At 39.8% G+C, this 23,889-nt stretch overlaps 1 protein-coding gene across 8 annotated transcripts in view; it reads left to right on the forward strand.

Annotated features, from left to right (window-relative positions):
* Window positions 1-23,889, forward strand: part of Crppa (CDP-L-ribitol pyrophosphorylase A) — a 308,929-nt gene that overhangs the window by 75,054 nt on the left and 209,986 nt on the right. For 7 of the 8 annotated variants that reach the window (XM_011243910.2, XM_011243909.3, XM_011243907.3 and 4 more), the window contains 2 exons: window positions 17,474-17,578; window positions 21,072-21,117. In XM_011243910.2, coding sequence (XP_011242212.1) covers window positions 17,474-17,578; window positions 21,072-21,117 — 151 coding nt within the window. Of the gene's footprint in view, window positions 1-17,473; window positions 17,579-21,071; window positions 23,191-23,889 lie in introns of those variants that run through there. The other variant, NM_001289504.1, reaches the window with a different exon arrangement.

Below are 23,889 nucleotides of genomic sequence, written 5' to 3' on the forward strand. Positions count from 1 at the left end.
GCAATGTGGCTAAGTAAAGATTTTTGCTATTTACCATCTGGATCTTTTGTTTACTATATGATGTTGTTTGGGAGATTATAATTGCATTGATTGCTTTCTGTGGACCTATTCTTTCTTCATCATGTTTGCATTTTTGTTATCTATATTATATGGTAATATCTTCTTTTGAGGCAAGGTCTCACTCAGTGTGGTCTTGAACTCATGGTAATTCTCTTACCCCAGTCGTTTTTTTTTTTTTTTCTTATAGAATTTTAAAAAATAATTTTAAATTTATTTATTTATTTATTGATTGAATGATTGGTTGTAGAGAAGTCCACACATGAGTAGAGGGTAGAGACAACTCCTGGGAGCTGGTTCTCTCTATCCACTGTGTGGGCTGTAGGGATTGAAGTCCTGTGTGGCTTGTCAGCAGGTGCTTCTCCCCTTTGAGTCATCTCTGCATCGCATGCAGCTCCTGCATTTGCTGTTTTCATGAATTTTGTCAGCCTTTGCTCTCCCCACTTCTCACTGTACCTTTCAGAAGCTTATGCACAGCTCTTTGCAAGCTGGAGAGTCTTCAGTTATTTCCCTGCTACTCATGGGCGCATCCAAAGTGCCATGTGTCTGTTGCTGCTTTCAATGTCTAATAGTCTTAAAGGATTTCGCTACACTTAGTTTCTCCATCTGTTGTTTTGTGATGTCTGGTTTACACATGCAAACTTTTTGTGTATAATATTACAATCTTAAATTCACAGTCTGGTAATTCTATTGTCCTTTTGTATAGTCATGTTCTTGTTCATTCTGTTCAACCCCCTCCGCCCCCTTTCAGTATGCTTTGTATTTTTTTTTTAAATTGAAAGATGGGTATGCTAAACTGGGTATTTATAGTAAATAGGACTTTAGTAATTTAGTGGTAAAGTGTAACTGTAGAGAAGTTTTCCATATTCCTGTGATGAGAAGGGCTTGGGCCTTTTGTCTGTCTGTCTGTCTGTCTGTCTGTGTAACCTAATTCTTGTTTCTGGTTAGGTGAGGCAGGATAGCTAGCATGGGTTGATGCTAGACATTTCCTTTTTCTGTGTGGGGGGCTAGAGATGTGTGAGCTGATGGTTCCATCATCTGGGTCAGCCAGGCTCTGATGAAAACTCTAGCACTTATGAGACTGGTTAATGAGTTTTTCTTGCAGAAGTTTCCTCCTGGTAATGGCAGAGTTTCTGTCCTTGTGAGGAACTGATGAAACCCCTGCAGTGAGTTTCTCAAAGGCTACACTCTTCTCTGACTGGGCTCTCTCTGGAACTTAGATTTAAACACTCATCCACTGAGACTTCAGGAATTAAAAATTAAAACATGATAAAAAAGTGCAGGGATATCTGATTCTAGTCATTAATTACCATTTTTTTTGGCATGAATATGATACTAAGTCCCCACAGTACTACTCCCACTACAGCAAGATAACCAGAAACAGTGATGGCCCACACCACTGGAGTGCAACTTTTCTCTTGTATGCTGTTTAGCTCCTGCCAAAATTGGTTCAATGTGCAGTTTCCCAGGGGAGAAAAGGGTAGGTACCTTTTGCTTGCTATTTGGATGATTGAGCGATGGCTTTCATCCTCAAGTGTAACATCCCCCATCTCTCATTTTCATCCCACTTTTTGGAAAAAAGAATTACACATCCTCTCTCTTTCTGGTGATAGCTAGTTGGTACGTATGGAAACTAATATTTTTCTGCTTGGAGCATGATATTCACAAGAGTGTATGACATGAATCTAACATAGATTAATTTCTCCTTTCTTTAGGAATATTGCTTCAGCATTTTTTGGCCATTCTAGAGCCTTTAAATAAAGACAAAAGAATTTTGGCTCAAAATACTTGATGGCTATAAACCCTTTTGCTCACATGAGGATTTCCTAAAGAAAGAAGACCTCTGTGGTTGACAAATGATCTACTTTCATCCCCTATAACTTGAGATGTCCATGCCACCTTGCATAGTTTTTATGCTCAGAGAATTCTGAGGTCTTTGCTGATATTTCATATTTTTCCCGGAACTTTGTAATGTCCATGGAATTTCCCCAACTAATTGTGTTTCTAAGGGACAGATCCTCACTATTTTCCAAGAAAGTTGTTAATCACAGAAAAAGAACCCACCATTGTTTGGTAAATGGCAAATGAAGAGCAGAATTATGACTTGGGCTTTCCCTTTCCCATCTGCTCAGTCCATGACCCTTCATTTCTTGTGATTTTAGTCTGCATAAGCTGCCCTCCTATTCCCTAAGGAGTGGGTGGCATTTATTTCACTTTCTTTCTCAACTTGGAAATTCTTGTATTGTTCTTTGCAGATGGAACATGAGTAATGCCTCGCTTTGCCAGCCAGTTCATCTAGATTACAGCAGCCCAGCAATCATCAGCAGGCTGCTAGGGGCTAGGAGGCTAGGCCCTCAGCTGTGGGTCACTCAGGGCAAGCTTCAAAGTGCGAACTTGAAGGAAATTACAATAAATAAATAAGGTTGGCACTTCAAACCAAACCAAACCAAAACTGACTTTTCTCCTAGAATTAGAGATGGAAGGATTCTCAATATATCCGACATTTCAAGTATGCTATCTTATTTAATAACATACGTTTCAGAAAAAAAGAAAACAGGTAAATTCAGGCAAAGGTTAAAAACCTCTTGTTTCAAGCACATTCATTAAACTGAGAAATAGTGCACTTAATGGAATAGTTATATTGCACTGTTCAATCGTGGGCAGACTGCATAAGGATAATGAGATCGGAGACTGTGTATGTAGAATGCTTAGAGTCTTGGCCTTGCTCATATTGAAGGACGACTTCCTTGCAGTTTATAAAAGTCAATTATATCAATGAGAAACTGTATTCAAAGGGACAAGGGCTATAACAGTATTTTTGCACTTGAGAGGTTTCTTGATGCCATTATACTACGGCTAGTGCTCAGAATCAAGTATGGATAGTCGTTGGGTCAGGTCATTCCTCCCCTACATCCTGGAATACATACAATATGCAGAGAAGTTAGGGTAAAACCACCTACCTATGACTCTACTTGCTTTTTTCACTTCATCACGACTGAGCAAATACAATGACCTCAACTCACTGATGCTAAAGAGACTTAGCAACTCTCTCAGTAAACACTGAGAGAGGATACATAGTAAATCGTAGGTGAGTAATTAATAAAATTCTTTAAATACAATTTATTAAAATATTAATATTTATTACATAATTTAAGTGATATGCATTGGTAAACATTAGAGAAGAATTACATGAAGAAGCAATATGTTTCTGCCTAAACTTCCAGTGTTGTCAAGGCGACCCTGACCTGAAAGTGTTAAACTATTCCTACAGCACTTTGTACCTTCCTGGGCTATGTGAGGGATGGACATGAGGCCCTGACTAGTTCCAGCCAGGAGGGATTTTATGCAAGAATGTGCACAATATATTTCTTAGCCAGTATTTTATGCATTTGGTAAATTGTTCTTAAGATAAAGCAACCACATTATAAGTTCATGTTCATGCAGTTTGCTGTGTCTTCTTGCCTATTTGTATTTTTTGATTTGTAATCTCTTCTTTCCTTGTGTGGCTTTTCTTTTGTCTTAATTTCCTTGTCGTCTTTTAATTGTTTGAAGAATTCCTCACTTTTGATGTTTTTATGAATGGAATCATACTAGGACCCTTTGGTGACTTGCTATTTTCATATTTTTTTTTGAAATTTCTATTGAATATGTTCATAGGTTACTACTTTTGTGTAATTCAATATATGATTATTCATTCAATTCTGTATACGCCTAATTTCAAACACCTTTCTAAAAAGTAGACTACCAGATTCTTTTGTTAAGCAAGTGGTTGTTAGCTACCTTGGTCCTTGCCTCTTTGAAGGCCATTAGCCATTTGTACAGTTAACTTATAAAATGCAAGGAAATTGCTGAGTGATGGTGGTGCATGCATTTAATCCCAGAAGGAGGCAGAGGCAGGCAGGTCTCTGAATTTGAGGCCAGCTAGTCAGGGCTGCATAGAGAAACCCTGTCTCAAAAAACCATAAAAATAACAAAGTAAAATAAAGTGAAAGAAACCATGCATCAATATGAACAAGAGCAAGAGACTCAGCATTGTAGATACATGGTCACCAATCTCATTATCCCTGTGCAGCCTTCCCATAGTAAATCAGTGCAATGTAGTGTATAAAAGGGAAAGATAGCAGGTTAGTGACAGCCAGTGTCATTGATGCTCATGCTTTGTTTGCCTAGCTCATTTAGAATGGACTTGGCTGACATCTCTGCTTTGCATTAAAAGTCTGGACAACTCTGGCCCCTTGCATTGCCTTTCTTTAACCAGTGGGTCCTTTAGGCTTGTTCTTGTGCAGGTGTGGACAGGAGAAATGTGCACGCTCTCCTAAACCCAATGTTGGGACACTGTTATTTCTGCTTTTATCCACTACCCACATCATCATCAGTATATGGATATATATATCTCCCTTGGTGGGGAGAGATGTAAAGTTATGTCACTAAGGGTATAGATAGAAGGGACACCTGGAGGCCATCATGTCCCAAGTTATGGATTTATTAGAAACAGTATCTATGGGCCATCTTACGGTGAAGCAGTTAATTGTATCACTATATGATATGTTTGTTTTTCTTTCATTTTTTTAAACCTCATAATGCCAGGTTCTCAGACTGAATTTTAGTGACTTCATTACTGTGTTATTTTCCTTTTCAGTGCATATATTTGTTTCTTAGGTTTCAAAAAAGTCCTCACATTAGGTTAGTAACACCAGAAAGTTTATGTGTTTCATTTTTGGAGCCTGAGAGTCTAACCTCTTGGTGCCGGTACAGGCCTGTTCTCGTGGATGACAGCAGGCCGGAAGCCTTGCTTGTCTCTACTAGCTCTCAGCCATTGCCAGCAGTCTCACCTTTTCTGGCACTGCTGTCATCTAGTGTGCATATTTCTCCTTTGCATGTTTGTCTTTGTCTATTAACTGCCATTTAAAAAGGACATAGTGATGGGACCACTCTGGTGACTTCATTTTAACTTGATTGCCTTTGTGTAGTCATTGTTTTTAAGAAAAGTCCTAGGCTTTTCAGGGTACCAGAAGTGAGATTTTTCCAAACAGAGCAGATACAGCTCAGCGCACGGTGGGCTATTGTTATGTTCAATGGCTTTCTAGGTACTGATGTTCTCGTCAGCTTGCTGATGTCATATAAAACCACTCAAATTCAATGCTCTTAAAAGTTGTAGTTGTGCTTTTGTCTTCAAATGGGAGGTTATCCTAGCCCAAGTCTTTCTAGAGAGAATGTGATATGATGGGAACTGCTAGAGACATAAGAAAGCAGGTGCAAACCTAAGACAGGATCCTTAAGTGTTAGGCTTTGAACAGGTAAGTTATCAGTGTTCAGTTTTCATTCTTTTGGACGGTGAAATCTTTGGCCAAACCCAAAGCTCAGTAAAAGAACTCCTACTGGGTCCATGTAGATATCCATATCCCATATTAACACCAAAGGCCATGTCAATGCCTGAGGTTTGAGCTGCATCCTGGAACCATGTTTATATCTAAAGGTGGCCTAGAGCTGGACCTGCTCATCACTGGCTGTAGCACTTGGCAGAATTGACCTGGGCCCTGCACCACACCCGGAAAGCACAGTAGGTTTGGCTCTGGTGGTTTGGACTTGCTACTGAGGACATGAGAGCAGGAGAGGTGGCCCTGCCCCATGCTGGCTGCAGTATTGGGTGAGTTATCTGGGGCAGTGCTGGAAAGTTTGTCCTGGTGGTGCAGGCATAGGTGAGCTGATGGGCTAACCAACTCGGTTATCACCCAGGCTCAGATCCAGTGGCATGAGTTGAATTACCATCTGTGAACTGCTGGAGTGCATGAAGAGGCCAGTTTTCGTGACCCAAAGCTACAGGATCTCTATGACACAGGCCAGCAACAGGATATCTGAGAGGAGTCCCAGTGAGGAGTCAGTACTGATGGTGTAGCAGAAGCCAGAGACCTGGAACCAGACCAATGACTCATTACAATGACCATTGACAAGTAAAGATGTGTGGACAAAAGTGAATACTGTGGGACACCCTGTGATACATTACAGCTTCCATGATGAAATATTTTCTGCTTTGGTCTTTTTTTAAATTTGTTTGTTTGATGTTTGTTTTCTTTTGTTTACTTATTTATTTTTTTATTTTCTTTGGGGGTTGCAAGTTGCAAAAGCAGAGGGTGGGCACAAAAGTTTGGGATGCATACTGTGAAATCCACAGAGAATCAATGAAAAGTTAAAAAACACACCCCTACTTAGTAGAATTACAGTCACATAGCAAAGTCATTGCTATGTATAGATGGGAAATGAAAAGCTTGGCACATAGCAAGTCATTGGTGTGTATAGATGGGAAATGAAAAGCTTGGATAATAGTTGTATTATCTACAACAGTCCTATATATGCCACCTAGTATTTTATGGAATATATTGGAGACATCTATGAGAAGATTTTGTCTATAATGTGTACACACCTAAATTTAGTAGAGATGCAGAAGTGTTTCCCAAGTAGTGATTTCAATGTCAATATAGTCCTTAAATTATTTATTCCAGTGTAAGATAAACAGCATTTCCTCTATGAGCTTCTTTTTTTGTTTCATTTTATAATTCGCTTTGACTTAGGTATATGTGGGAAATTCTGGTTTTCTTTTGGTTTGTTTGTTTATTATTTAAGCAGGATATCAGTGTGTAGCTTTGTCTAGCCTGTAACTTACTCTATAAACCAGTATGGGCACAAACTCATGGACACTCATTTGTTTCTGTCTACCAAGTGCTGGGATTATATAGGTCTCTATACTCATTCAAAACAACTGCATTTATGTCTTCTACCTGTCTGTCTGTGCACGTGTATGGGCACATGTATACCATGGGCATGTGTGTGGTGATGAGGAGACAGTGTGTGCCAGTCAGTTCTCTTCTTCAGTGGGTCCCAGGGAGCAATGTCAGGTAGTCAGGTTTAATGGCAAGTGGCTTACCTTACTTGCTGAGCTGCCCTGCCCTCTCCTATTGTCTTATACTGATTTAGTCTTTACTGACTCATTAGAGTATTTTTATATTCTGAACAAATCAAATTTTATTAGTGGTACAAATACTTTCCTTCCCTTTGGATTTTTAATTTTGTGGATTTTTGAGAGTCTTTGTATTTTGAGACATTTTGTTTTGAAAGCACAAAATATTCTTCTATATATTTTTCCTATCTTTCATATTTTATTTGACTACCGGAAAATGTTGTAGAGTGATAATCAGTTTAATGAGCGCAATTTTCAAAATAATTCCTTACTATTTTCCACTTACTTGTAAATCCAATTGTCAGGTGTTTATAGCTACATGTATCCTTTTCTGCTATCAAGTTCCCCTGGGGTAGTTTTTTCCCCTAAGCTATCTTAGTTATAACATGATAATATTATGGCAAAAGGGGAAAGGCAAGAATATGATGTTTCTTGCAATTTGTAACTTATTAACAATAAAATATTTAGGAAGTTATATTGACTGATTTTCCTTGTTTAATAGTATAATGGAATTTTAGGACCATATTTTTTTTGTATCATGTTGATTTTATTAGATATTTTCTTCATTTACATTTCAAATGCTTTCCCCAAAGCTCCCAGTACCCTCCAGTTGCCCTGCTCCCCAACCCACCCACTCCTGCTTCCTGGCCCTGGCATTCCCCTGTACTGGGGCATATGATCTTCGCAAAACCAAGGGGCCTCTCCTCCCATTGATGGCTGACTAGGCCATCCTCTGCTACATATGCAACTAGAGACACAAGATCCGGGACGTACTGGTTAATTCATATTGTTGTTCCTCCTATAGGGTTGCAGACCCCTTTATCTCCTTGGGTACTTTCTCTAGCTCCTTCATTAGGGGAAGGAGCTATGGAACTATGTTCCATCCAGTAGATGACGTGAGCATCTACTTCTGTATTTGCAAGGCCCTGGCATAGCCTCACAAGAGAGAGCTATATCAGGAGGACCATATTTTTAATATAAACATTAGGCTTATATTTTTAAAATTTAAGAATATATTAGCTTATTTTTTATTTGTCATTTATCTGATGGTTATTTTAGGATGAACTGTCATAATTCTTATATAGCATCTATGCCAAATAATCAAATCTCCTTTAATTAAAAATACATTTACACCAAATTTTATAGCTTTATCCTTAGAAGTCTTGAAATTCTTTTGGTAAATTTACTACTAAGTAGCTTGTTCTTTTTATTATTATTATTATAAATGATGAAATTTTATAACTAAGATTCACTGAGACATACTTTACATGAAAGTTAAAATGGCTCGATAAGTGTTCACAGAGCATACAGCCCTGAACATTCACAACAAACTACCTAACTTAAGTTTGCCACTTGGGAAATAGTCTCATTTCCCCCATGCCCCCTTTCCCTCTATGTTCCCCTTCCCCCTTCCTCCCATGCCCCTCATGTTCCCTATGCCCCCATGATCCCCTGTGCCCCCGTACTCCTTGTGTTCCCCAATGCTCCCCCCATGTTTCTCATGTCCTTCATGTCTCCAGTGCCCCTTGTGCCCCCATGCCCTCCCATGTCCCCTGTTTCCCCTGCTCCATGTGCTCCCCGTGCTCCCTCTGTGTCCCGCATGTTCCCCATGTCCCTCATGCCCCTCGTGACCCCATGCCCTCTGTGACCCTTGTGCCCCTTTGTGATTGATTACCTTTTACCACCCATCAGCCCTGGACACCACTGATCTATTTTCTGTTTCTGCAGTTTCTCTACTCTAAAATGCCATATCAGGGCTGGGCATAGTGGTACAAACCTTTAATCCCAGCACTTGGGAGGCAGAGGCAGAGGCAGAGGCAGAGGCAGAGGCAGAGGCAGAGGCAGAGGCAGAGGCAGAGGCAGAGGCAGAGGCAGAGGCAGAGGCAGAGGCAGAGGCAGAGGCAGAGAGGCAGAGGCAGAGAGGCAGAGGCAGAGAGGCAGAGAGGCAGAGGGGCAGAGAGGCAGAGAGGCAGAGAGGCAGAGAGGCAGAGAGGCAGAGAGGCAGAGAGAGAGGCAGAGAGGCAGAGAGGCAGAGAGGCAGAGAGGCAGAGAGGCAGAGAGGCAGAGAGGCAGAGAGGCAGAGAGGCAGAGGCAGAGAGGCAGAGGCAGAGGCAGAGGCAGAGAGGCAGAGGCAGAGGCAGAGAGGCAGAGGCAGGTGGATCTCTATGAGTATGAGGATGGTTTGGTCTCCATAGTGAGTTCCAGGACAGTCAGGACTATGTAGAGAGACTTTATGTCAAAAAAGCCTTATTAACAAAGTCATGGATTTATAATCTGTCTTGCTTTCTGTAGAGAAACAATGATACTGAAATCCATTCATGCTCTTCTGTTTTGCTGTTGAGAAGATTTTTTGTTAGTGTTCAGTCTGATTGACTAGTATTTAGGAAAGTTTAATTCTTCTTCTGTTGTGGTTTCTGTTTGTTTGAAGAAAATAGACCTTACAGAATAAATAAAAAGTGTTTGTTAAGAAGAGGAGCCAGACCAAAGAGCAAATACATATGTAGCAGATGTATAGATCGGTCTTCATGTAGGTCCTGAACAACTGGAGCAGGGGCTATCCCAAAAGCTCTTGCCTACCCATGGGATATGTTCTACCTGGGCAGCCTTGTCTGCCTAGCACTGCATGTAGAGAGGCAATTTGCCAGGGTTGGGGGACACCTTGTGGGTCCACACCCTCTTAGATGAGAAGGGGAGGGGAATTGGAGGAAGGGTTGTAGGAGGGGTGACCAGGAGGAAGCCGGTGAGCAGGATGTAAAGTGAATAAATAAAGACAGAAGAAGAAGAGTTTGGCAGACGCTGAGTTTCACAGGTCACATTTTAGTGAAGAGTTGATGCAGAGGGACTTGGACTACAGTGTCAAAGCGTCACAGGATAGCTCCACATGTACCAAATAGTTCCAAATGTACCATGTGAGAGAAAAGCTAGAGATCAGGGAGAAGTAGCAAGGGGCTCCTGGCCAAGCTGTGTAGAAAGGAGAAGAGTTTTAAAACTATAGTTTTGTTTGGTAAAGGACTTAGGATAAAGTCTATTGGGATTGTCATAGTTCTAACTGTACTAAGGTTAAATTTGCTATGATTTTTGATGTATCAGTTGAACGGAAGAAATATGTCTGACAAGGTCCTGGGTGTCTCTGTTTGCCTTCCCTATGTATGGCATGCTGCCACAAAGACAAAGGGCTCCTCATTTTATATATCCCTGTTTCTGCTTCCCAACGCATCCCTTCCTTTCTCAGCCTCATTCATCCTTCTCAGCATATTGCCTGGGGAAATCTCCAGGAATATTTGCTTCATTATTGAGCAGATCTTCTCTAACATCTCCCATCACTCTTGTTCATATTTCTCACGTAAACGTTGGGAGATAAGTTTCCAACTGTCTATGAGTAGGCCACTTCAACTCTATTGATCACTAGCCTCTCTGGTAGACTGGCTTTGTCACATCATCTACCTCTGAATGGTGTGGCTGATCCTGCTGCTGTAGAAAGTAACTCCAGGTCTTAGGCTCCTTTTAGCTCTTTACAATGATAAACTTATGGCAAAATCCTGACAGTTCTTAGCAGGATTGAAATATTTTTTATTTTTGTGGTTGGATTATGATGCGGGTTTGGGTTTTCTTCAGTTGTTTATACACAGCAGGTAATTCCATGCCATGTAAGGGTAATGACTTGCAGTTTAGGCCACTATTTTATTTTCTACTTTTATTGTCCAATGTGTGAGTAGTTTACCTGAAAAGATAAATGAAAGTTAAACATTTCAGTGACATTTTCCTTTTTATAGGTTTTTCACAATATTTGATTATGAATGTCAAAAATAAGGGCTAAAAGTGCAACTTTAGTATTACAAGTAAAGTTCTTTCCCATAATTTTCCCATAACTTTGCTCTAATTATCTGTATCCACACATTAAAAAATTAAATACCTCTGCATTGCTAAATTAACAGCTATGGATGGGATTGCAACTCACAATGTATATTGGCTGTGCAGGCTTGTCAAGGTTTAGAATAATCTGAAAGGTTTATTTTATTTTATTCTTTGTTTTAAATGATAGATATTTGAAGGCCTTTGCAAATGCATTCTTTGTAAACACATTTAAAAATTTCTACCCGAAAAGAAATCTTGTGCTTATTTATGCACATCATTTGTGCTTTTATTTCTTATACAGTGGGGTTGTTTCTGTATCAGCCTCATATGGACCCAGTCTGAGGTTGTTTACTCAGAAGATGATCTGATCTGATGTAAGAACAAAGCCTCTTGGATAACTGTCTCATGCGACTCAAAGGAACATTGCATAATCCAAGCAGTGTTAATGTATGCAAAATGCCTCGGGTTTGATTTTGAGATGATAAATTGAATGCAGGTGTTCATTGTTTACCTAATTGTAAACTGCTCTATTTCGTTAATACTTGAATATTGTTAGCATGCTTCTCCAACGAGAGAGTGAGAAACCTGTGCATGCATGCCTTTGCTTTAGCTTTACTTTAATGTATATATTGTTCCCTGTTGGGCAAACTTCCCTGCCCTATTGCAATACCTATTTGAATGTTGTCATGGATGGAAGGGTAGAAACATTTATAATCAGATTATTTGTAGTCATGAACCATTACATCATTAGCATAAAACAATAGTTTCTAACCTTTTGGGGGATATAAAACCTCTGAAAATTAAGGAATCTTTCCCGTCTCAGAAAAATAATTGCATTATACACAATACATTTTTCAAGATTTTGAGTCCATGGTATTCATATTCCTTTACTTTATGTTAAAAAACCTGCTACAATTACGTGCCATTTTTAGGAATATGAGTGGAAGCCATTTTTATAGAGGACAATTTGGAGTATGTGCATTCACTTTCTGTTTATAGGGACCGATAGCAGACTGGACATTTATCTAATTTTGCTAACTACTTAAAAATCACTCAAGAGAACATAAATGAATACAACCTGCCATAAGTCCTTAAGATCAAGAGTAAGAAAAGTGCCAATAGCAAAAGAAAGTTAGCTAGAAAGCAGGTGAATTACTAACAGGTTCTCAGTAAATACAAAAGGACAAAATTCCCAGCAGAAGGTGGCAAGCAAAGAACTCTAAGCTTAAGAGCTGAGGACAGAGAGAAAAGCAGACGCTTATTAAAAGGAGTTTGTAAAGCAGTCAGCTCTGGGAGGAGTGTGACAAGGAGAACATCTTTGCAGTGGAGGGCTGAGGTGATTTCCAAACAGTGACAGGCAGGTCCTCTGCATACTGACTACTGACTGAGGAAGCACCTGCTCCCTCTTCCAGTAGTTAGCCTCTTAGTGGCTTCTCATTCTGTCTTTGGAATGTCTTTGTTTGGGCAGTCTGTCCAGTTTAAGAGGAAAGTCCTAAGGATACTCATCTCAGATGTCATTTCATCACAAACATCTCTACACAATCTCTCCATAGGAAGTTCTTGGAGGATTTGTTTTGGGAACATGAGTCAATTAAGAAAGAAGATTGCCTGGCATACAATGGTCTGGGTGAATGATCAAGAGATCATGAATGTCCCTAAGATGGCACATAGTGTCCTGAGAATAATACCTATGGAATTGGCAGAAAGCACAATGGTCCCTGTTGAAATGACTGGACGATTCAAAGGATGATTTTTTTTTTCATGAGTCTTAGCATATCTTGGGAATAGATGTGGGTAAGTAGCCAAGTGTGCAGTGTTAAAAGAGTTATATGCATATAGCAAGTTAACCACATAAAACAAAAGACAAGCGTTAATTACAGGGAAAACAAACTTATTCAGGAAAGTGATTTTAGCTTTATGTGTTTTATCTGTGAGAAAGTTTTGCATAGTCGATGATGTAAATGCTCAGTGTTGGTAATATCAAAACTACAATATTGAAAGGATGGGAAATGGAAAGTGTGGGTGTATATTGTGGTAGGAAAAAAGAAATATAGTTTAGCTTTATGTGTTTTATCTGTGAGAAAGTTTTGCATAGTCAATGATGTAAATGCTCAGTGTTGGTAATATCAAAACTACAATATTGAAAGGATGGGAAATGGAAAGTGTGGGTGTATATTGTGGTAGGAAAAAGAAATATAGTTTTTTTCAAAATATAATAAATAAAACAGAAAAACCGAAGGGCCACATCACAGGTACATTAATTAGAAACAGTCCTTACTTTTGTACCACTGCCATGAACCCTTCTGGGCAAAGCGTCTCATTCTCAGTTTGTGTTTGTCTGTCTGATTTGCATTGGGCAAAGGGATCTTGCTGGATGTAAGAGGCGGAGGCCGACAGTGTGCCAGCACTCTCAGGTTTGTCCTCCTGTGCTGCTGTTACCATAGTAAGAAGACAGTCTACACTTGCTGTCTACACCTGCTGTTCCTCCAGTCTAAGTCACTGGAGTAAACAGATGAGTCAGACCCCTTAGCTCTACAGCTAGAAACATGGCATGCTACAACTGTGTGATGAGTTAGTTTATTGTAACTGATCACAGATTTCCTACCTAGTTGTTAGTGGGCAAAGGTTGACGGTTACACATAGAAATAAACACTACATTAAAGTTTACAGCCAATGATGGTTGCCTGCTTGGAAGCATGGGAGACAGAATAGGGTATATGGAAATGGATGGATTGTTATCACTTAAAACATTGCAGAGATTTTTTTTTAAATTTTTAAACAGGTTCTCACAATGAACCCCTGGCTGGCCAAAGCATCCTATATAGATTATTAGGTTGGTCTCAAACTTGGAGATCTGCCTGCCTCTGCCTACTGAGAGCTGTGATTAAGATATGTAAGATGTACCATTATGCCTGACAGATTTTTGATTCTTCATAGTATGTGTACATGCATATGATAAATGTATAGATTACCAACTAAAAATGCTGATGGCAATATGGTTAATTTGTAGACCAAGTTTATAAAGAACACCTAACACTTGGATAATAGAGCAAGGAATCTGGACTCCTAGTAATAAATCTCTTCAGGCATTTAACCATGGTCTACTGGTTGATAAAGACAGTCTAAGAAAATGTAATTTTTCTAATAAAAAGCAAATGCAGCTTTCACAGGTCTTCAAGTCTCAGTGAGGTAAAAAGGAGGCCTCTGTGTGGAGAATTAAGAGGGATGATTCATTGGAGGTTCAAGGTGGAGATTGCTATTGACGTGAACATTGCGAAGGAGCTATAGGTATACGTGAAGTTTGCAGCTTTCTAACAGAAATTAGTTGTTCATATGAGGACAAGTGAGTTCCCAGTGCTAGGTTAGCCATTATCAAACTGCCAGGAGAAGAGTGGTGTGGTGGGATGGGGGAAAGGAGATTCTTGGACTTTAGTGGTGAGAATGTGACCCAAAGTAGCCATTACAGGAAACAATCTGAAGGTTCCTCAAAATCTGTCTCAGCTCTGGCAGACTGAAGAACACAGCTTCCCTTTAGGGCTTCATTTGTTGTCTTTCCCTTGCTCAAATATGTGTCTCATATCTTTCATGTTTTAGTAAAAACAATCTGTTCGTTAATATTTGGAAAAAACAGAAATTCAGATTTTTTTCATTGATTGCAGAATTCTGTACTCACTTTAAAAGAAAGGTTTTATTAAAAAATGTTCCACCTCCCTTACTATATTAACCTATATGATTATAAGTTTAGACCGGTATAGCATGTCTTTGCTACTTTGTGCATCCTGTTCACCCTTTGTCTTCCCAGTTTCACCCCCTAGATAGTAGAGAAAGGATAGAAGACAGAGAGAGAGAGAGAGAGAGAGAGAGAGAGAGAGAGAGAGAGAGAGAATGAATCCCCGAATCTAATTTCTTTCCTTTTGTTTCTTCTTTGACCGTGGCTGCTAACAAAGTACAATCACATCTATAATTGACCAACAACCACCTACCCCATCTATCAGAACTCTAGCATTTATATACACTCTGAAAATCTCCCAGAATTCCAAACATTACACAATTTCAGGAACTACTTGTAGGTGGCAAAACCCATGTCTCTGCTAGAGCACAAGGCAACTCATGTTGTAGGAAATATTAAGAAGGAACTATAACATTCTCCCACATGTGCCCTGCTACTCTCAGCCCCGGTGGTCTGGCTGATGAGAACCCAGATAAGTCTCCAAGAGAAGATAAACACTACCAAAACTTAGTTCGGAAACAATGGTAACTCAATATCTCAGCACAACAAAATAAAACCTAATTTTGTTAGCCTTAATAAATCTAAGTCCTTCAGTGGAGACACTCATAGGTACGTCTTGCCCTCACGCTATCCCCATCCAAAAAGACCCTAACTCTTTCCTGCTTCCTCTCTTCCCCTCTTCAGTTTATTTTTTATTAGATATTTTCTTTATTTATATTTCAAATGCTATCGCTAAAGTTCCCTGTACCCTCCCCCCACCCTGCTCCCCTACCCACCCACTCCCACTTCTTGGCCCTGGCGTTCCCCTGTACTGGGGCATATAAAGTTTGTAAGAACAAGGGGCCTCTCTTCCCAATGATGGCTGACTAGGCCATCTTCTGCTACATAAGAGACACGAGCTCTGGGGGTACTGGTTAGTTCATATTGTTGCTCCACCTACAAATCTTCCCCTCTTCAACCCGGAAGTCCTGCCCACTCGCCCAGTGATTGGCTCCTTTATTCATTAGGGGATTGGTTCACAAGAAGTCACCTGAGTATGATTCCTTGTCCGCAGCCTCTTCCGGGAGAGAAGAATTAGCGTCAACATACAAACAGCACCAGGCTCATCCTTAACAGCTGCTGTGGACAGTCCAAAGCAGTCCATATTTCCACACCTGGGATTAAAACAAAAACACATTCTTATAATATTTCTGTGTTTTTAAAGAAACCAAAACTCCAAAATTGTCACTACAGACTTGTCTCTAAGCAAGCCCAGCCTGTTTCCTGAATAAATTTTATATATATTTGTGGGATACTTTTCTGTTTTCCACAGACTTAGCTGTGGCAGAGCCAGGAACATAGCATCTGGTGTGTTTCACATCACGACTGGAGGCAGGAAGGAACTCATCGTATGGGTTTTCTCATTATGCATTTGTGAGCACCTGCAAAGCTAGCTGGAAAGCGTTCATGCTCTTGTGTGATGAGTCAGGGAGAAATCAAGGTTGTATTACTGGGATTTAATTAGATGATGGCTCTTCACTGTATAGACGTCTCTCAGACATAATGTGAAGACATTGAAAGTACAAAGCAGAAGTCTACCAAAAGCCATCTTAGCTTATCCAGTGTCACTCTTGATGCTGCTGCAGTATACATTTCTAGAAAATCTCCCACATAGCACATAAAAGTAGATTTAAGCTGTAACTCTTCAGGTGAGATAGAGACTCTGCATATTCAGTTAGATTCTCTCGTTAATTTCAGAAGCTACTACAGTTAGGACTTTGTAGTCCTCTAGAAGATTAAAATACTGTTGGAAGTTATGCTGAATACTGTATTCTTTATTGTGCTTCTTTGCTGTTCTTACTCCGTAGGTAAAGTACTCGTCACACACACACAAGAACCTGAGTTCAGATACGTATCAGCCACCTCTACAGCCCTAATCCTAAGCATCTTCACACATAGGTGCACACACACATGTAAACTTGTAGAATAAGAGGGTCTTGTTCCTCTTACTTTTATAAGACTCCATTTTTATTACGTAGTGTTCCTCATCCTCCAATTATTCCTTGAGCTGGAGACCAGAGATCATTGCATTTGATAGGCCTTTCCCGATAAGCTCACATAAGCTCAGGTAATTTTCCCCAGTGTGTTTCCTGCAGATGCACTTGCTTCCAGCCTAGCAGACAACATTCTGTTGCCAGTTTCTGAAGTCAGGCTCCCCTCTAGGCTGGGGTTCCTCTGAGGACATGATTCATGTGTTCTTTACCTTTATGCAGCTGCTACATAATTCAGAACTTCAGCTGAATTATATTATTGCTTAGAGATTTTGATGGTTCCACTTAAAATACAGTAATTTATGTTTTACTGAATTTGACAAGTTCATGTTTTTCTATACAATGAAAAAAACTGAACCATCTTTGTGTTCATACAGATATAAATGTTTTAAGGATGATATATTGCTATTCTAAATATTAAAATGAACAATAGCTATGATGTTTTCATGTCTTGTTATAAATAGAAAGGGACTTGGATCTCACAGATGTGTTTGTTAAATGAAGAATTTGGATGTGGTAATTCCTCAGATCTACTTTCGAGGATGAACAACAGAAATAAATATTGTTCTGATCAGGCTCCTGAGACACCCGAGGGAGCCCAGATCTCTAGGGATGTTATAACTTTCCTATTAGCTTGTTGTTTTTATTTCATTTTTAGGATATGGGAAGGGTTATTCTACAATAGAATCAGAGATAATTAACCAGTTTGCTCATTCTCGGACTGATTCCTTTATATTTTACTTGTTTGTAAAATAAAAGCCTTTTTGCTTTGTTTGGCTTTATTTTTCACCAATTGTATTACAGTTTGTTAATTCTATGTCTGCTTCTTTTTTCCTTTGTCACCAGTGTAGTGATTTTGACTTGGAATTTGGAACAGAGTGCTTGCAGTTGGCTCTAAAATACTGTCACAGGAAAGCAAAACTTGTAGAAGGGCCCCCTGCCCTCTGGAAGGTAAGAGAGATTCATCATATGGGGTTTCTTCTGCTGCCTCTGAGTGTTTGTGCTGTACTTAAGGTTGTAAGGGAAAGGACCCTGAAAGGCAGAGTCTCTGGTGCTTATGAGCAGCAGTGGGCGAAGATGCTTCTGTTTCTTGGCTTCAAGTAAATTCACATGTTATTCCTAGGAAAAATAATATTTTTGTGTGTGTGCTCAACTGAAAAAATGCAAATGAAGTTCAAAAATACCCACTGTGTGCAAGGGTACAGAGAATACATCAAAATGATCAATCCATGTTTGGGAAGGCTTTTATTATAGATATGAGAGAAACAGTAGCCAGAGGCCTTTGGGGTAGTTCATGCAGCCATGGCTCCTTTTCTGGGGCAGAGAGGAGAGGGACAGACTGGATGTGGTCTGGGATATCAGTCTAGGAGTAGAGAAGAATGGAAGCAGAGGGAATCTTCCTAGGTTATAGAGAAGAACCCTGAGCTACAGAGTAGGGGAGCGGCTCTGCAGGCCTGTGGCTTATGCACCATAGATACATGCCAATAGGAAAGTGGCTCTTGCTGCCAGATAGAAACCCGAGGAATTCTGAGAGTGAGCAGCAGCAGTCCTTCTGTAGTCCAGCAAGAGCTAAGCTAAAATTGTCATTTGGGGATTCACATTAGATTTGACATCTGCATCTAACAAATATTCGGTATCTTTTAGTTCATAGGCTTTTAGGCCAACTAGTGGGGCAATATCTCTGTTATCCTATGAGGTTGCTCTGTGGGAACTTCAAGTGTATTGTACTCTTAACTCAAGGAAAGTAGGGGCCACTGTGACTTGGTTCGGTTCAGAAAGGTCTCTTGTGCCTTAACTTATAAAATGCTCAGTATTCCTAGGTGAAGTGAGTGTTGGTACCTGAGGCCAGCCTGCCCTATGCCTGAGAGAATAATTCTGTGTAAATGTCAGGTTTCTCTTCTGTTGATGGGTCCTCAGATAAACACTTGACTCAGGGGAATCACTGCACAGACAGAATGTGTAGAGGAGACATGACTGAGCTGTGCTGGTGAGTGGCATAGCCTCGCCACAATCTCCCTGTACAGACTGCCCTCACTATCTCCACAGGGCTCCAGGGGTTCCTCTGAGAATAGGTTGAAAACCAGTGAGAAACACACCAGCACGCTAGTCCATCACAAGGGTTTTTTGAGAGTAATTATTTCCAATAGTTGGGTATTGTGCAAGGTCAAAGGAAAAGTACGGCTTGTGCTGACTGAAGAAACTCAGTGTCAACACTGACCTTACCCACAAGGCTGACAAGTGCTGAGAATCAACTTCAGAACTGATTGTTTCAATGCTTCTGTAAATTAAAAATAAGCAAAGGCAACTCTTTTTTAAAAAATTAGCAGAGTGAATAACGCATCATTTCAAAATTATGACAGTTTCCAGTACTATTTCCTTTGAAGTACATTCTCTGTTTTATTTAGGGAAAAAACAGATTATTTCCCTCTAGCTAGTATTGGGCTACATAGCTCATAGCTCAGACAAGCCTCAAATCACTATGTAGACTACTCTGGTCTTAATTCTTCCCCTTCCTGCCTTAGTCTCCAATTGCTGGGGTTATAGGTGGGTGCCACTATGCCTGGCTTTAAAACTATCCCTAAACACATAGTAGATGTTAATCTAAGTAAAAAATATTCATCTCTGTGTTGGCATCTATAACCTATATGCTGGAGGCAGTAGAAATAAACTTAACAAACTTTTAAAGTCTGGTTTGTGGCTATTACTATAAAGTGAAAAACATGCATTTTATTCATAAGTAATTACTTGAAGTTTTAAGAATTCTGAAAGTTAATTTAGTATTTGGTGATAAATTTATATCAGTTTAAATGTCCAGTATTAATATTAACTTGAACCTAGATTGTAGTTTACCACTCAATGCAGGAGGAAGTAAATCAATAGCTACGTATACTCTTGAGTTCTGACTGGAGTTTAATCTATACAACAGACAATGGCTATACAAATTATTTTCTTATTTAAGTTGCAAATATAAGTTAGTTTGCAATTCAGGTATATAGTTAACCTGAAATTAAGAAATAGTTCAAAACTAGGTTTATTCCGTTTCACAGGAAGTTCTTGACGAAGGGGGCATGTCCAGAGGTCAAAGGTTCCACTGGGCCCTGCCGTTGCTCTGCTCCTAGCAGAGTGAAGGGCATCTAGATCACTTTATAACCCTTTCTGTAAACACTTATTGGAATCAGATACATCACAGTTGGGAAATCCATAGACTGAGCATGTTCTTGTTTCATAGACCGCAGAAATGGACTGTGGAGAGTAACTGCAGTGCCAAGGGTCACAGAGAACAGTGAGTTGTACTTTCTGTACAGCTGGCAGAGTAATGGCATCTTTGTTTTTAATAGATCAGTAAATTGGTCCAGTAGACTTCCATCTGTCTTTCTGTGTTTGCTGTTACTGCAGTGAAAAAAAGAGTATGGCATCATCAAACCTGCCTGCTAGGGTAAAGCCTGGCAGGGGAATTTACTTTATACATGTGCCCTGGTCTACTTGAGCTAAGCAAGATCATGGCAGAGATCATTTAGAGAAAACAAAACAAAACCAACCTGACAGTCTGGAAAGGGACTAGTTAGGTGAACATTTTACATGACAAAGTTGAGGCCACTGACATTGTTAATTAACTGGGCATTTGAGAGATGTGCCCATCGAACCTTATTGTACCGACTTGATACTATTTTATTGTTCACTGTGTGTTCTAGTTCCATGGTATAAATCAGTAATTTGCAGGTGTTCTGCATCTGAACTTACTGGATGGCCCTTGGGAAGGATCTGCCATAGACCGGATATGCATACTGTGGAAGGTTACCTTACAACAAGCAGGGTGCAATTATGAGCAAGCTGTTTGCTATTAAGGAAAGTGCATCATTGTCCTTAGGTGCACTGTGGTACCCTATAGATTCTTTTTATAGAGGCTGTGCTTTAAGAAAAATTTCACAAGGTGCAACCAACCCGTTTTACAATGACCTTCAGAATTCCGAAGTCCCTTTAGATGTAAATTGGTCTTTGAGAATTTCAGCTTAGAATGGAGCTGGTCATCTTTTGCTATTTGGAGACTCTCTTCCTCCCTCAGCCTCGCAGCCCTTCTTTCCTCCCTCTTTCTCCTTTCTTCCTTACCTCTTTCTTTTCCAGTGTGAAACCTTATACAACAGTGGTGTGCATACTTCTGTTTGAACCCTTATGCATTTCCTTTGACACCAGTTATAATAATCATATTTCAGTAACCACTGCTACGTGCTATCATAACTTAGTCAAAGATATAAGGCTTAGATCTTCATAATTTGTTGAAATTGGATTTGATTTAATGTGAACGTCTAATGGCTCTTTGGTTTGGAAATGGCTTGTGTGGTGTGTGCAGTTTCTCCCGAGGGAAGAATTCCCTTGGGGCTTTGTTTTACAGCTCTCACATTCCTGCCTGCTCTGTTGAGCCTAATGAGGTTTATCTGTCCTTTAGGTGACCTACAAACAAGACCTGTGTGCAGCTGAAGCCATGATTAAAGGTGTGTTCAACCTTGTGACTGTCAGCGCCTGAGCTTCAGATGTGAGGCCACTGAGGATTTCTAGAGACAGTTAAATCCCAGACATTTTAGGTGGACAGATGTTTGGCAGCCACGGAGATCTCTGATTTGTGTTTTGAAAATTGCATTTTATTTTGTTTCCTGCTTGTGAAACACCACTTATTATACCACATTGATTTTAATTTTCATAAAAGAAAGACTTCAGCCTATTAAGTATGGAGCATCAATCCTATCAGAAAGGGAACTATATATACTGATATTTCAATAAGCCTGGGAAGGTCCCTCCTGTTTAATGTATGGAAGGCTGTCCCTGGCCTCTGCACTATCCTGTCAGAGCATCAAGGAGTGCCTTCCATATAATAGTTTGTACAACTTAGAGAATTTGAAATGGATGACTTTTAAAACAAACAAACAAAAAAATCCAAAACAAACTTATTTTTCTGACAACGCCTGCATTATATATATATTTTTTTCAAGGAACATGACCGTGTATTTGGGAATAATGCTTGCTTTTCATCACTATATTGCCCTTAAGATGCCACATAGTGTATTTAACACCCAGCCAGTACTTACTAGTGTGCTGGGAATGTAATCAGCACACAGAAAGGGAATTCTCTCTGTGTTCTGCAGGCTCTATGGTTCCAGTCAGAGTTCTCAAGCTCAGCCGCATCCTGGATGTGTAGGAGATCCTTGGATCTCAGGAGGGTTTAGTGCGTTGTCTGGTAGTACCCAAAGCCACACACACCACTGAGGTGCCCCCTCAGTGCCACACTGCCCCCTCTCCTTTACACCATGTCTGTGGCCATGAAAATTATCTCATGAAACTGTCAAATGTCACAGGGGATAAAGTTGTCTCGGATTGAGAACTCCCTTTTAAACATCCGATTTTAGTAGTGAGACAAGGGGTGTTCCCTCTGTCCTCGGGACAACAGGAAGCTGGTGACTGTTCTTTTCCAAATTAGACTCTGAGCAAAATGATAACGCTCAAGTTTCGGGTGAGAAGTAAAGTTTTAAATTCAGTCTCTTGCTGGGGTGGGTAGCCCTTGACCCAGATGTGTAGCTTCCTTTTAGAGTTGTAGGCAAGCAGTTGGCTCGCATGTGGAAAGCTGAGCTCTCTGTAATTGTGAGACTGTGTTTTAGTTACCCTCAGATTTGTTTTCCTTCAAGAATATTTTGTTTCAAACAATTAATGTCATATAATTTGTGTTTCTGTGCTTGTAAATAGTTAATCTATAACCATAAATCAAAAAGTTGACATATATTTACGTATCAGCCAGGCAATGTATAAATATTTCTTTGTGAGCAGTTGGCAAAGTTGTGCTGTGGTTGTTTATGCTTTTAACATAAAGACGTAGAAAACTCAGTTTGATTGTACTTCTAAGGAAGCTGTGCATTGCTTAGGGAGAGGGGCAGTGTGAGCAGCAAGGAGATTACTGTCTCAACTACTGATTTTCCAGGTTGTAATACTTTCCCCACATATTATCAGAGCCAGCAGCCATGCAAAAACAAATATTTTAAGCTATTTGTTATCTTGTTTAGGTAACAGTTTCTAACGTGGTATTTTCAAGGTGTTCTAGTTTATTCTGAGTGAGCTTACATGACTAGGTTTAAGCAGTTGACTTAGTTGGAAACTAAATAATGAGCTTCCTTATTCTTTAAGGCATTTGTTTCTAGGACTTTAGAGGCGATTCTGATGTTACTGGGCCTACATAGGTCCACATTTCTGGGGCCTTCATACTCTCTAGGTAGCCAAGTCAGTAGTCATGTGATTTTTAGACACCCTGAGATTATAGTCATCAATCCCACTCCCATGTGAGTCAGAATGTGTTTTGCTAAGAACCCAAGTTAATTGCATTATAATTCATATTTGAGAAACATTGGTTAAGGCTGCTCCTTATAATCTCCTATAGGTCACATCTATCTAAGCTATTTCTACTGCATTTCAAATTCAGAGTTTTGCTATAGTCTTTCAAGTTTAAATGTGTATTTCTTTACTTCCTTCCTGATTTGTACTAAATACCAACACTGATAATTAAAGTACATTTGGAAACAGGAGAAAGAAAACTTGGAGTGTTACTTTTGGACTTTTGAAGTTGTGAGACACAGCAGTATGTGGTAGTATATACCTGTAATCCCAGTACTGGTGAGACAGAGAGGAAGATCGATCCTTAAGGCTCAGTGGTCCATCAGCCCAGGTGAATCAGTGGGCTCAGGTTATCCAAGGGACCCTATATCAAAATGTCAGGTCGAAAGCAGCTGGTTGTGACACCCAGTGTCTGGCTTATACATGACTGTACATTTATATGTCCTCTTGCCACACATATGCACACAAGTTGTTAAATGCAATGCGGTTAGCAGAAGCCTATTAAAATTATTTATTTGCAAGCTTGCCTTTTCCAACTATATAAGTTAGGGTTATCCAGGGAAAGTAATACAATACAGAGAGGTATAGATATACCTCTCTATAGTGATATAGATATAAGATTCGTCTTAGCAATGGTAGGAAGATGAGCCAGAGTTCAATGAAAGTCCCTGCTGTTACCCCAAGAATTCCTTTCCAAGTTTTTCACTAAGGTGAAGTTGAGATTCTTGACTCTGCAAAAAAAAAAAAAAAAAAAAAAATTAGAATCTGTCAGTATGAATCACACTTTGAGTTTAATAAGTGTTTTATTCAGTAACAGGTTAGAAAAAAATTACTCAGGGAAAGAGTACACAGTCACTCGTGGGTGTGGGCTTCTCATGCATTTGATGTTA

This window comes from Mus musculus, chromosome 12 (genome assembly GCF_000001635.26).
Source record: "Mus musculus strain C57BL/6J chromosome 12, GRCm38.p6 C57BL/6J".
NCBI classification, from domain to species: domain Eukaryota; kingdom Metazoa; phylum Chordata; class Mammalia; order Rodentia; family Muridae; genus Mus; species Mus musculus.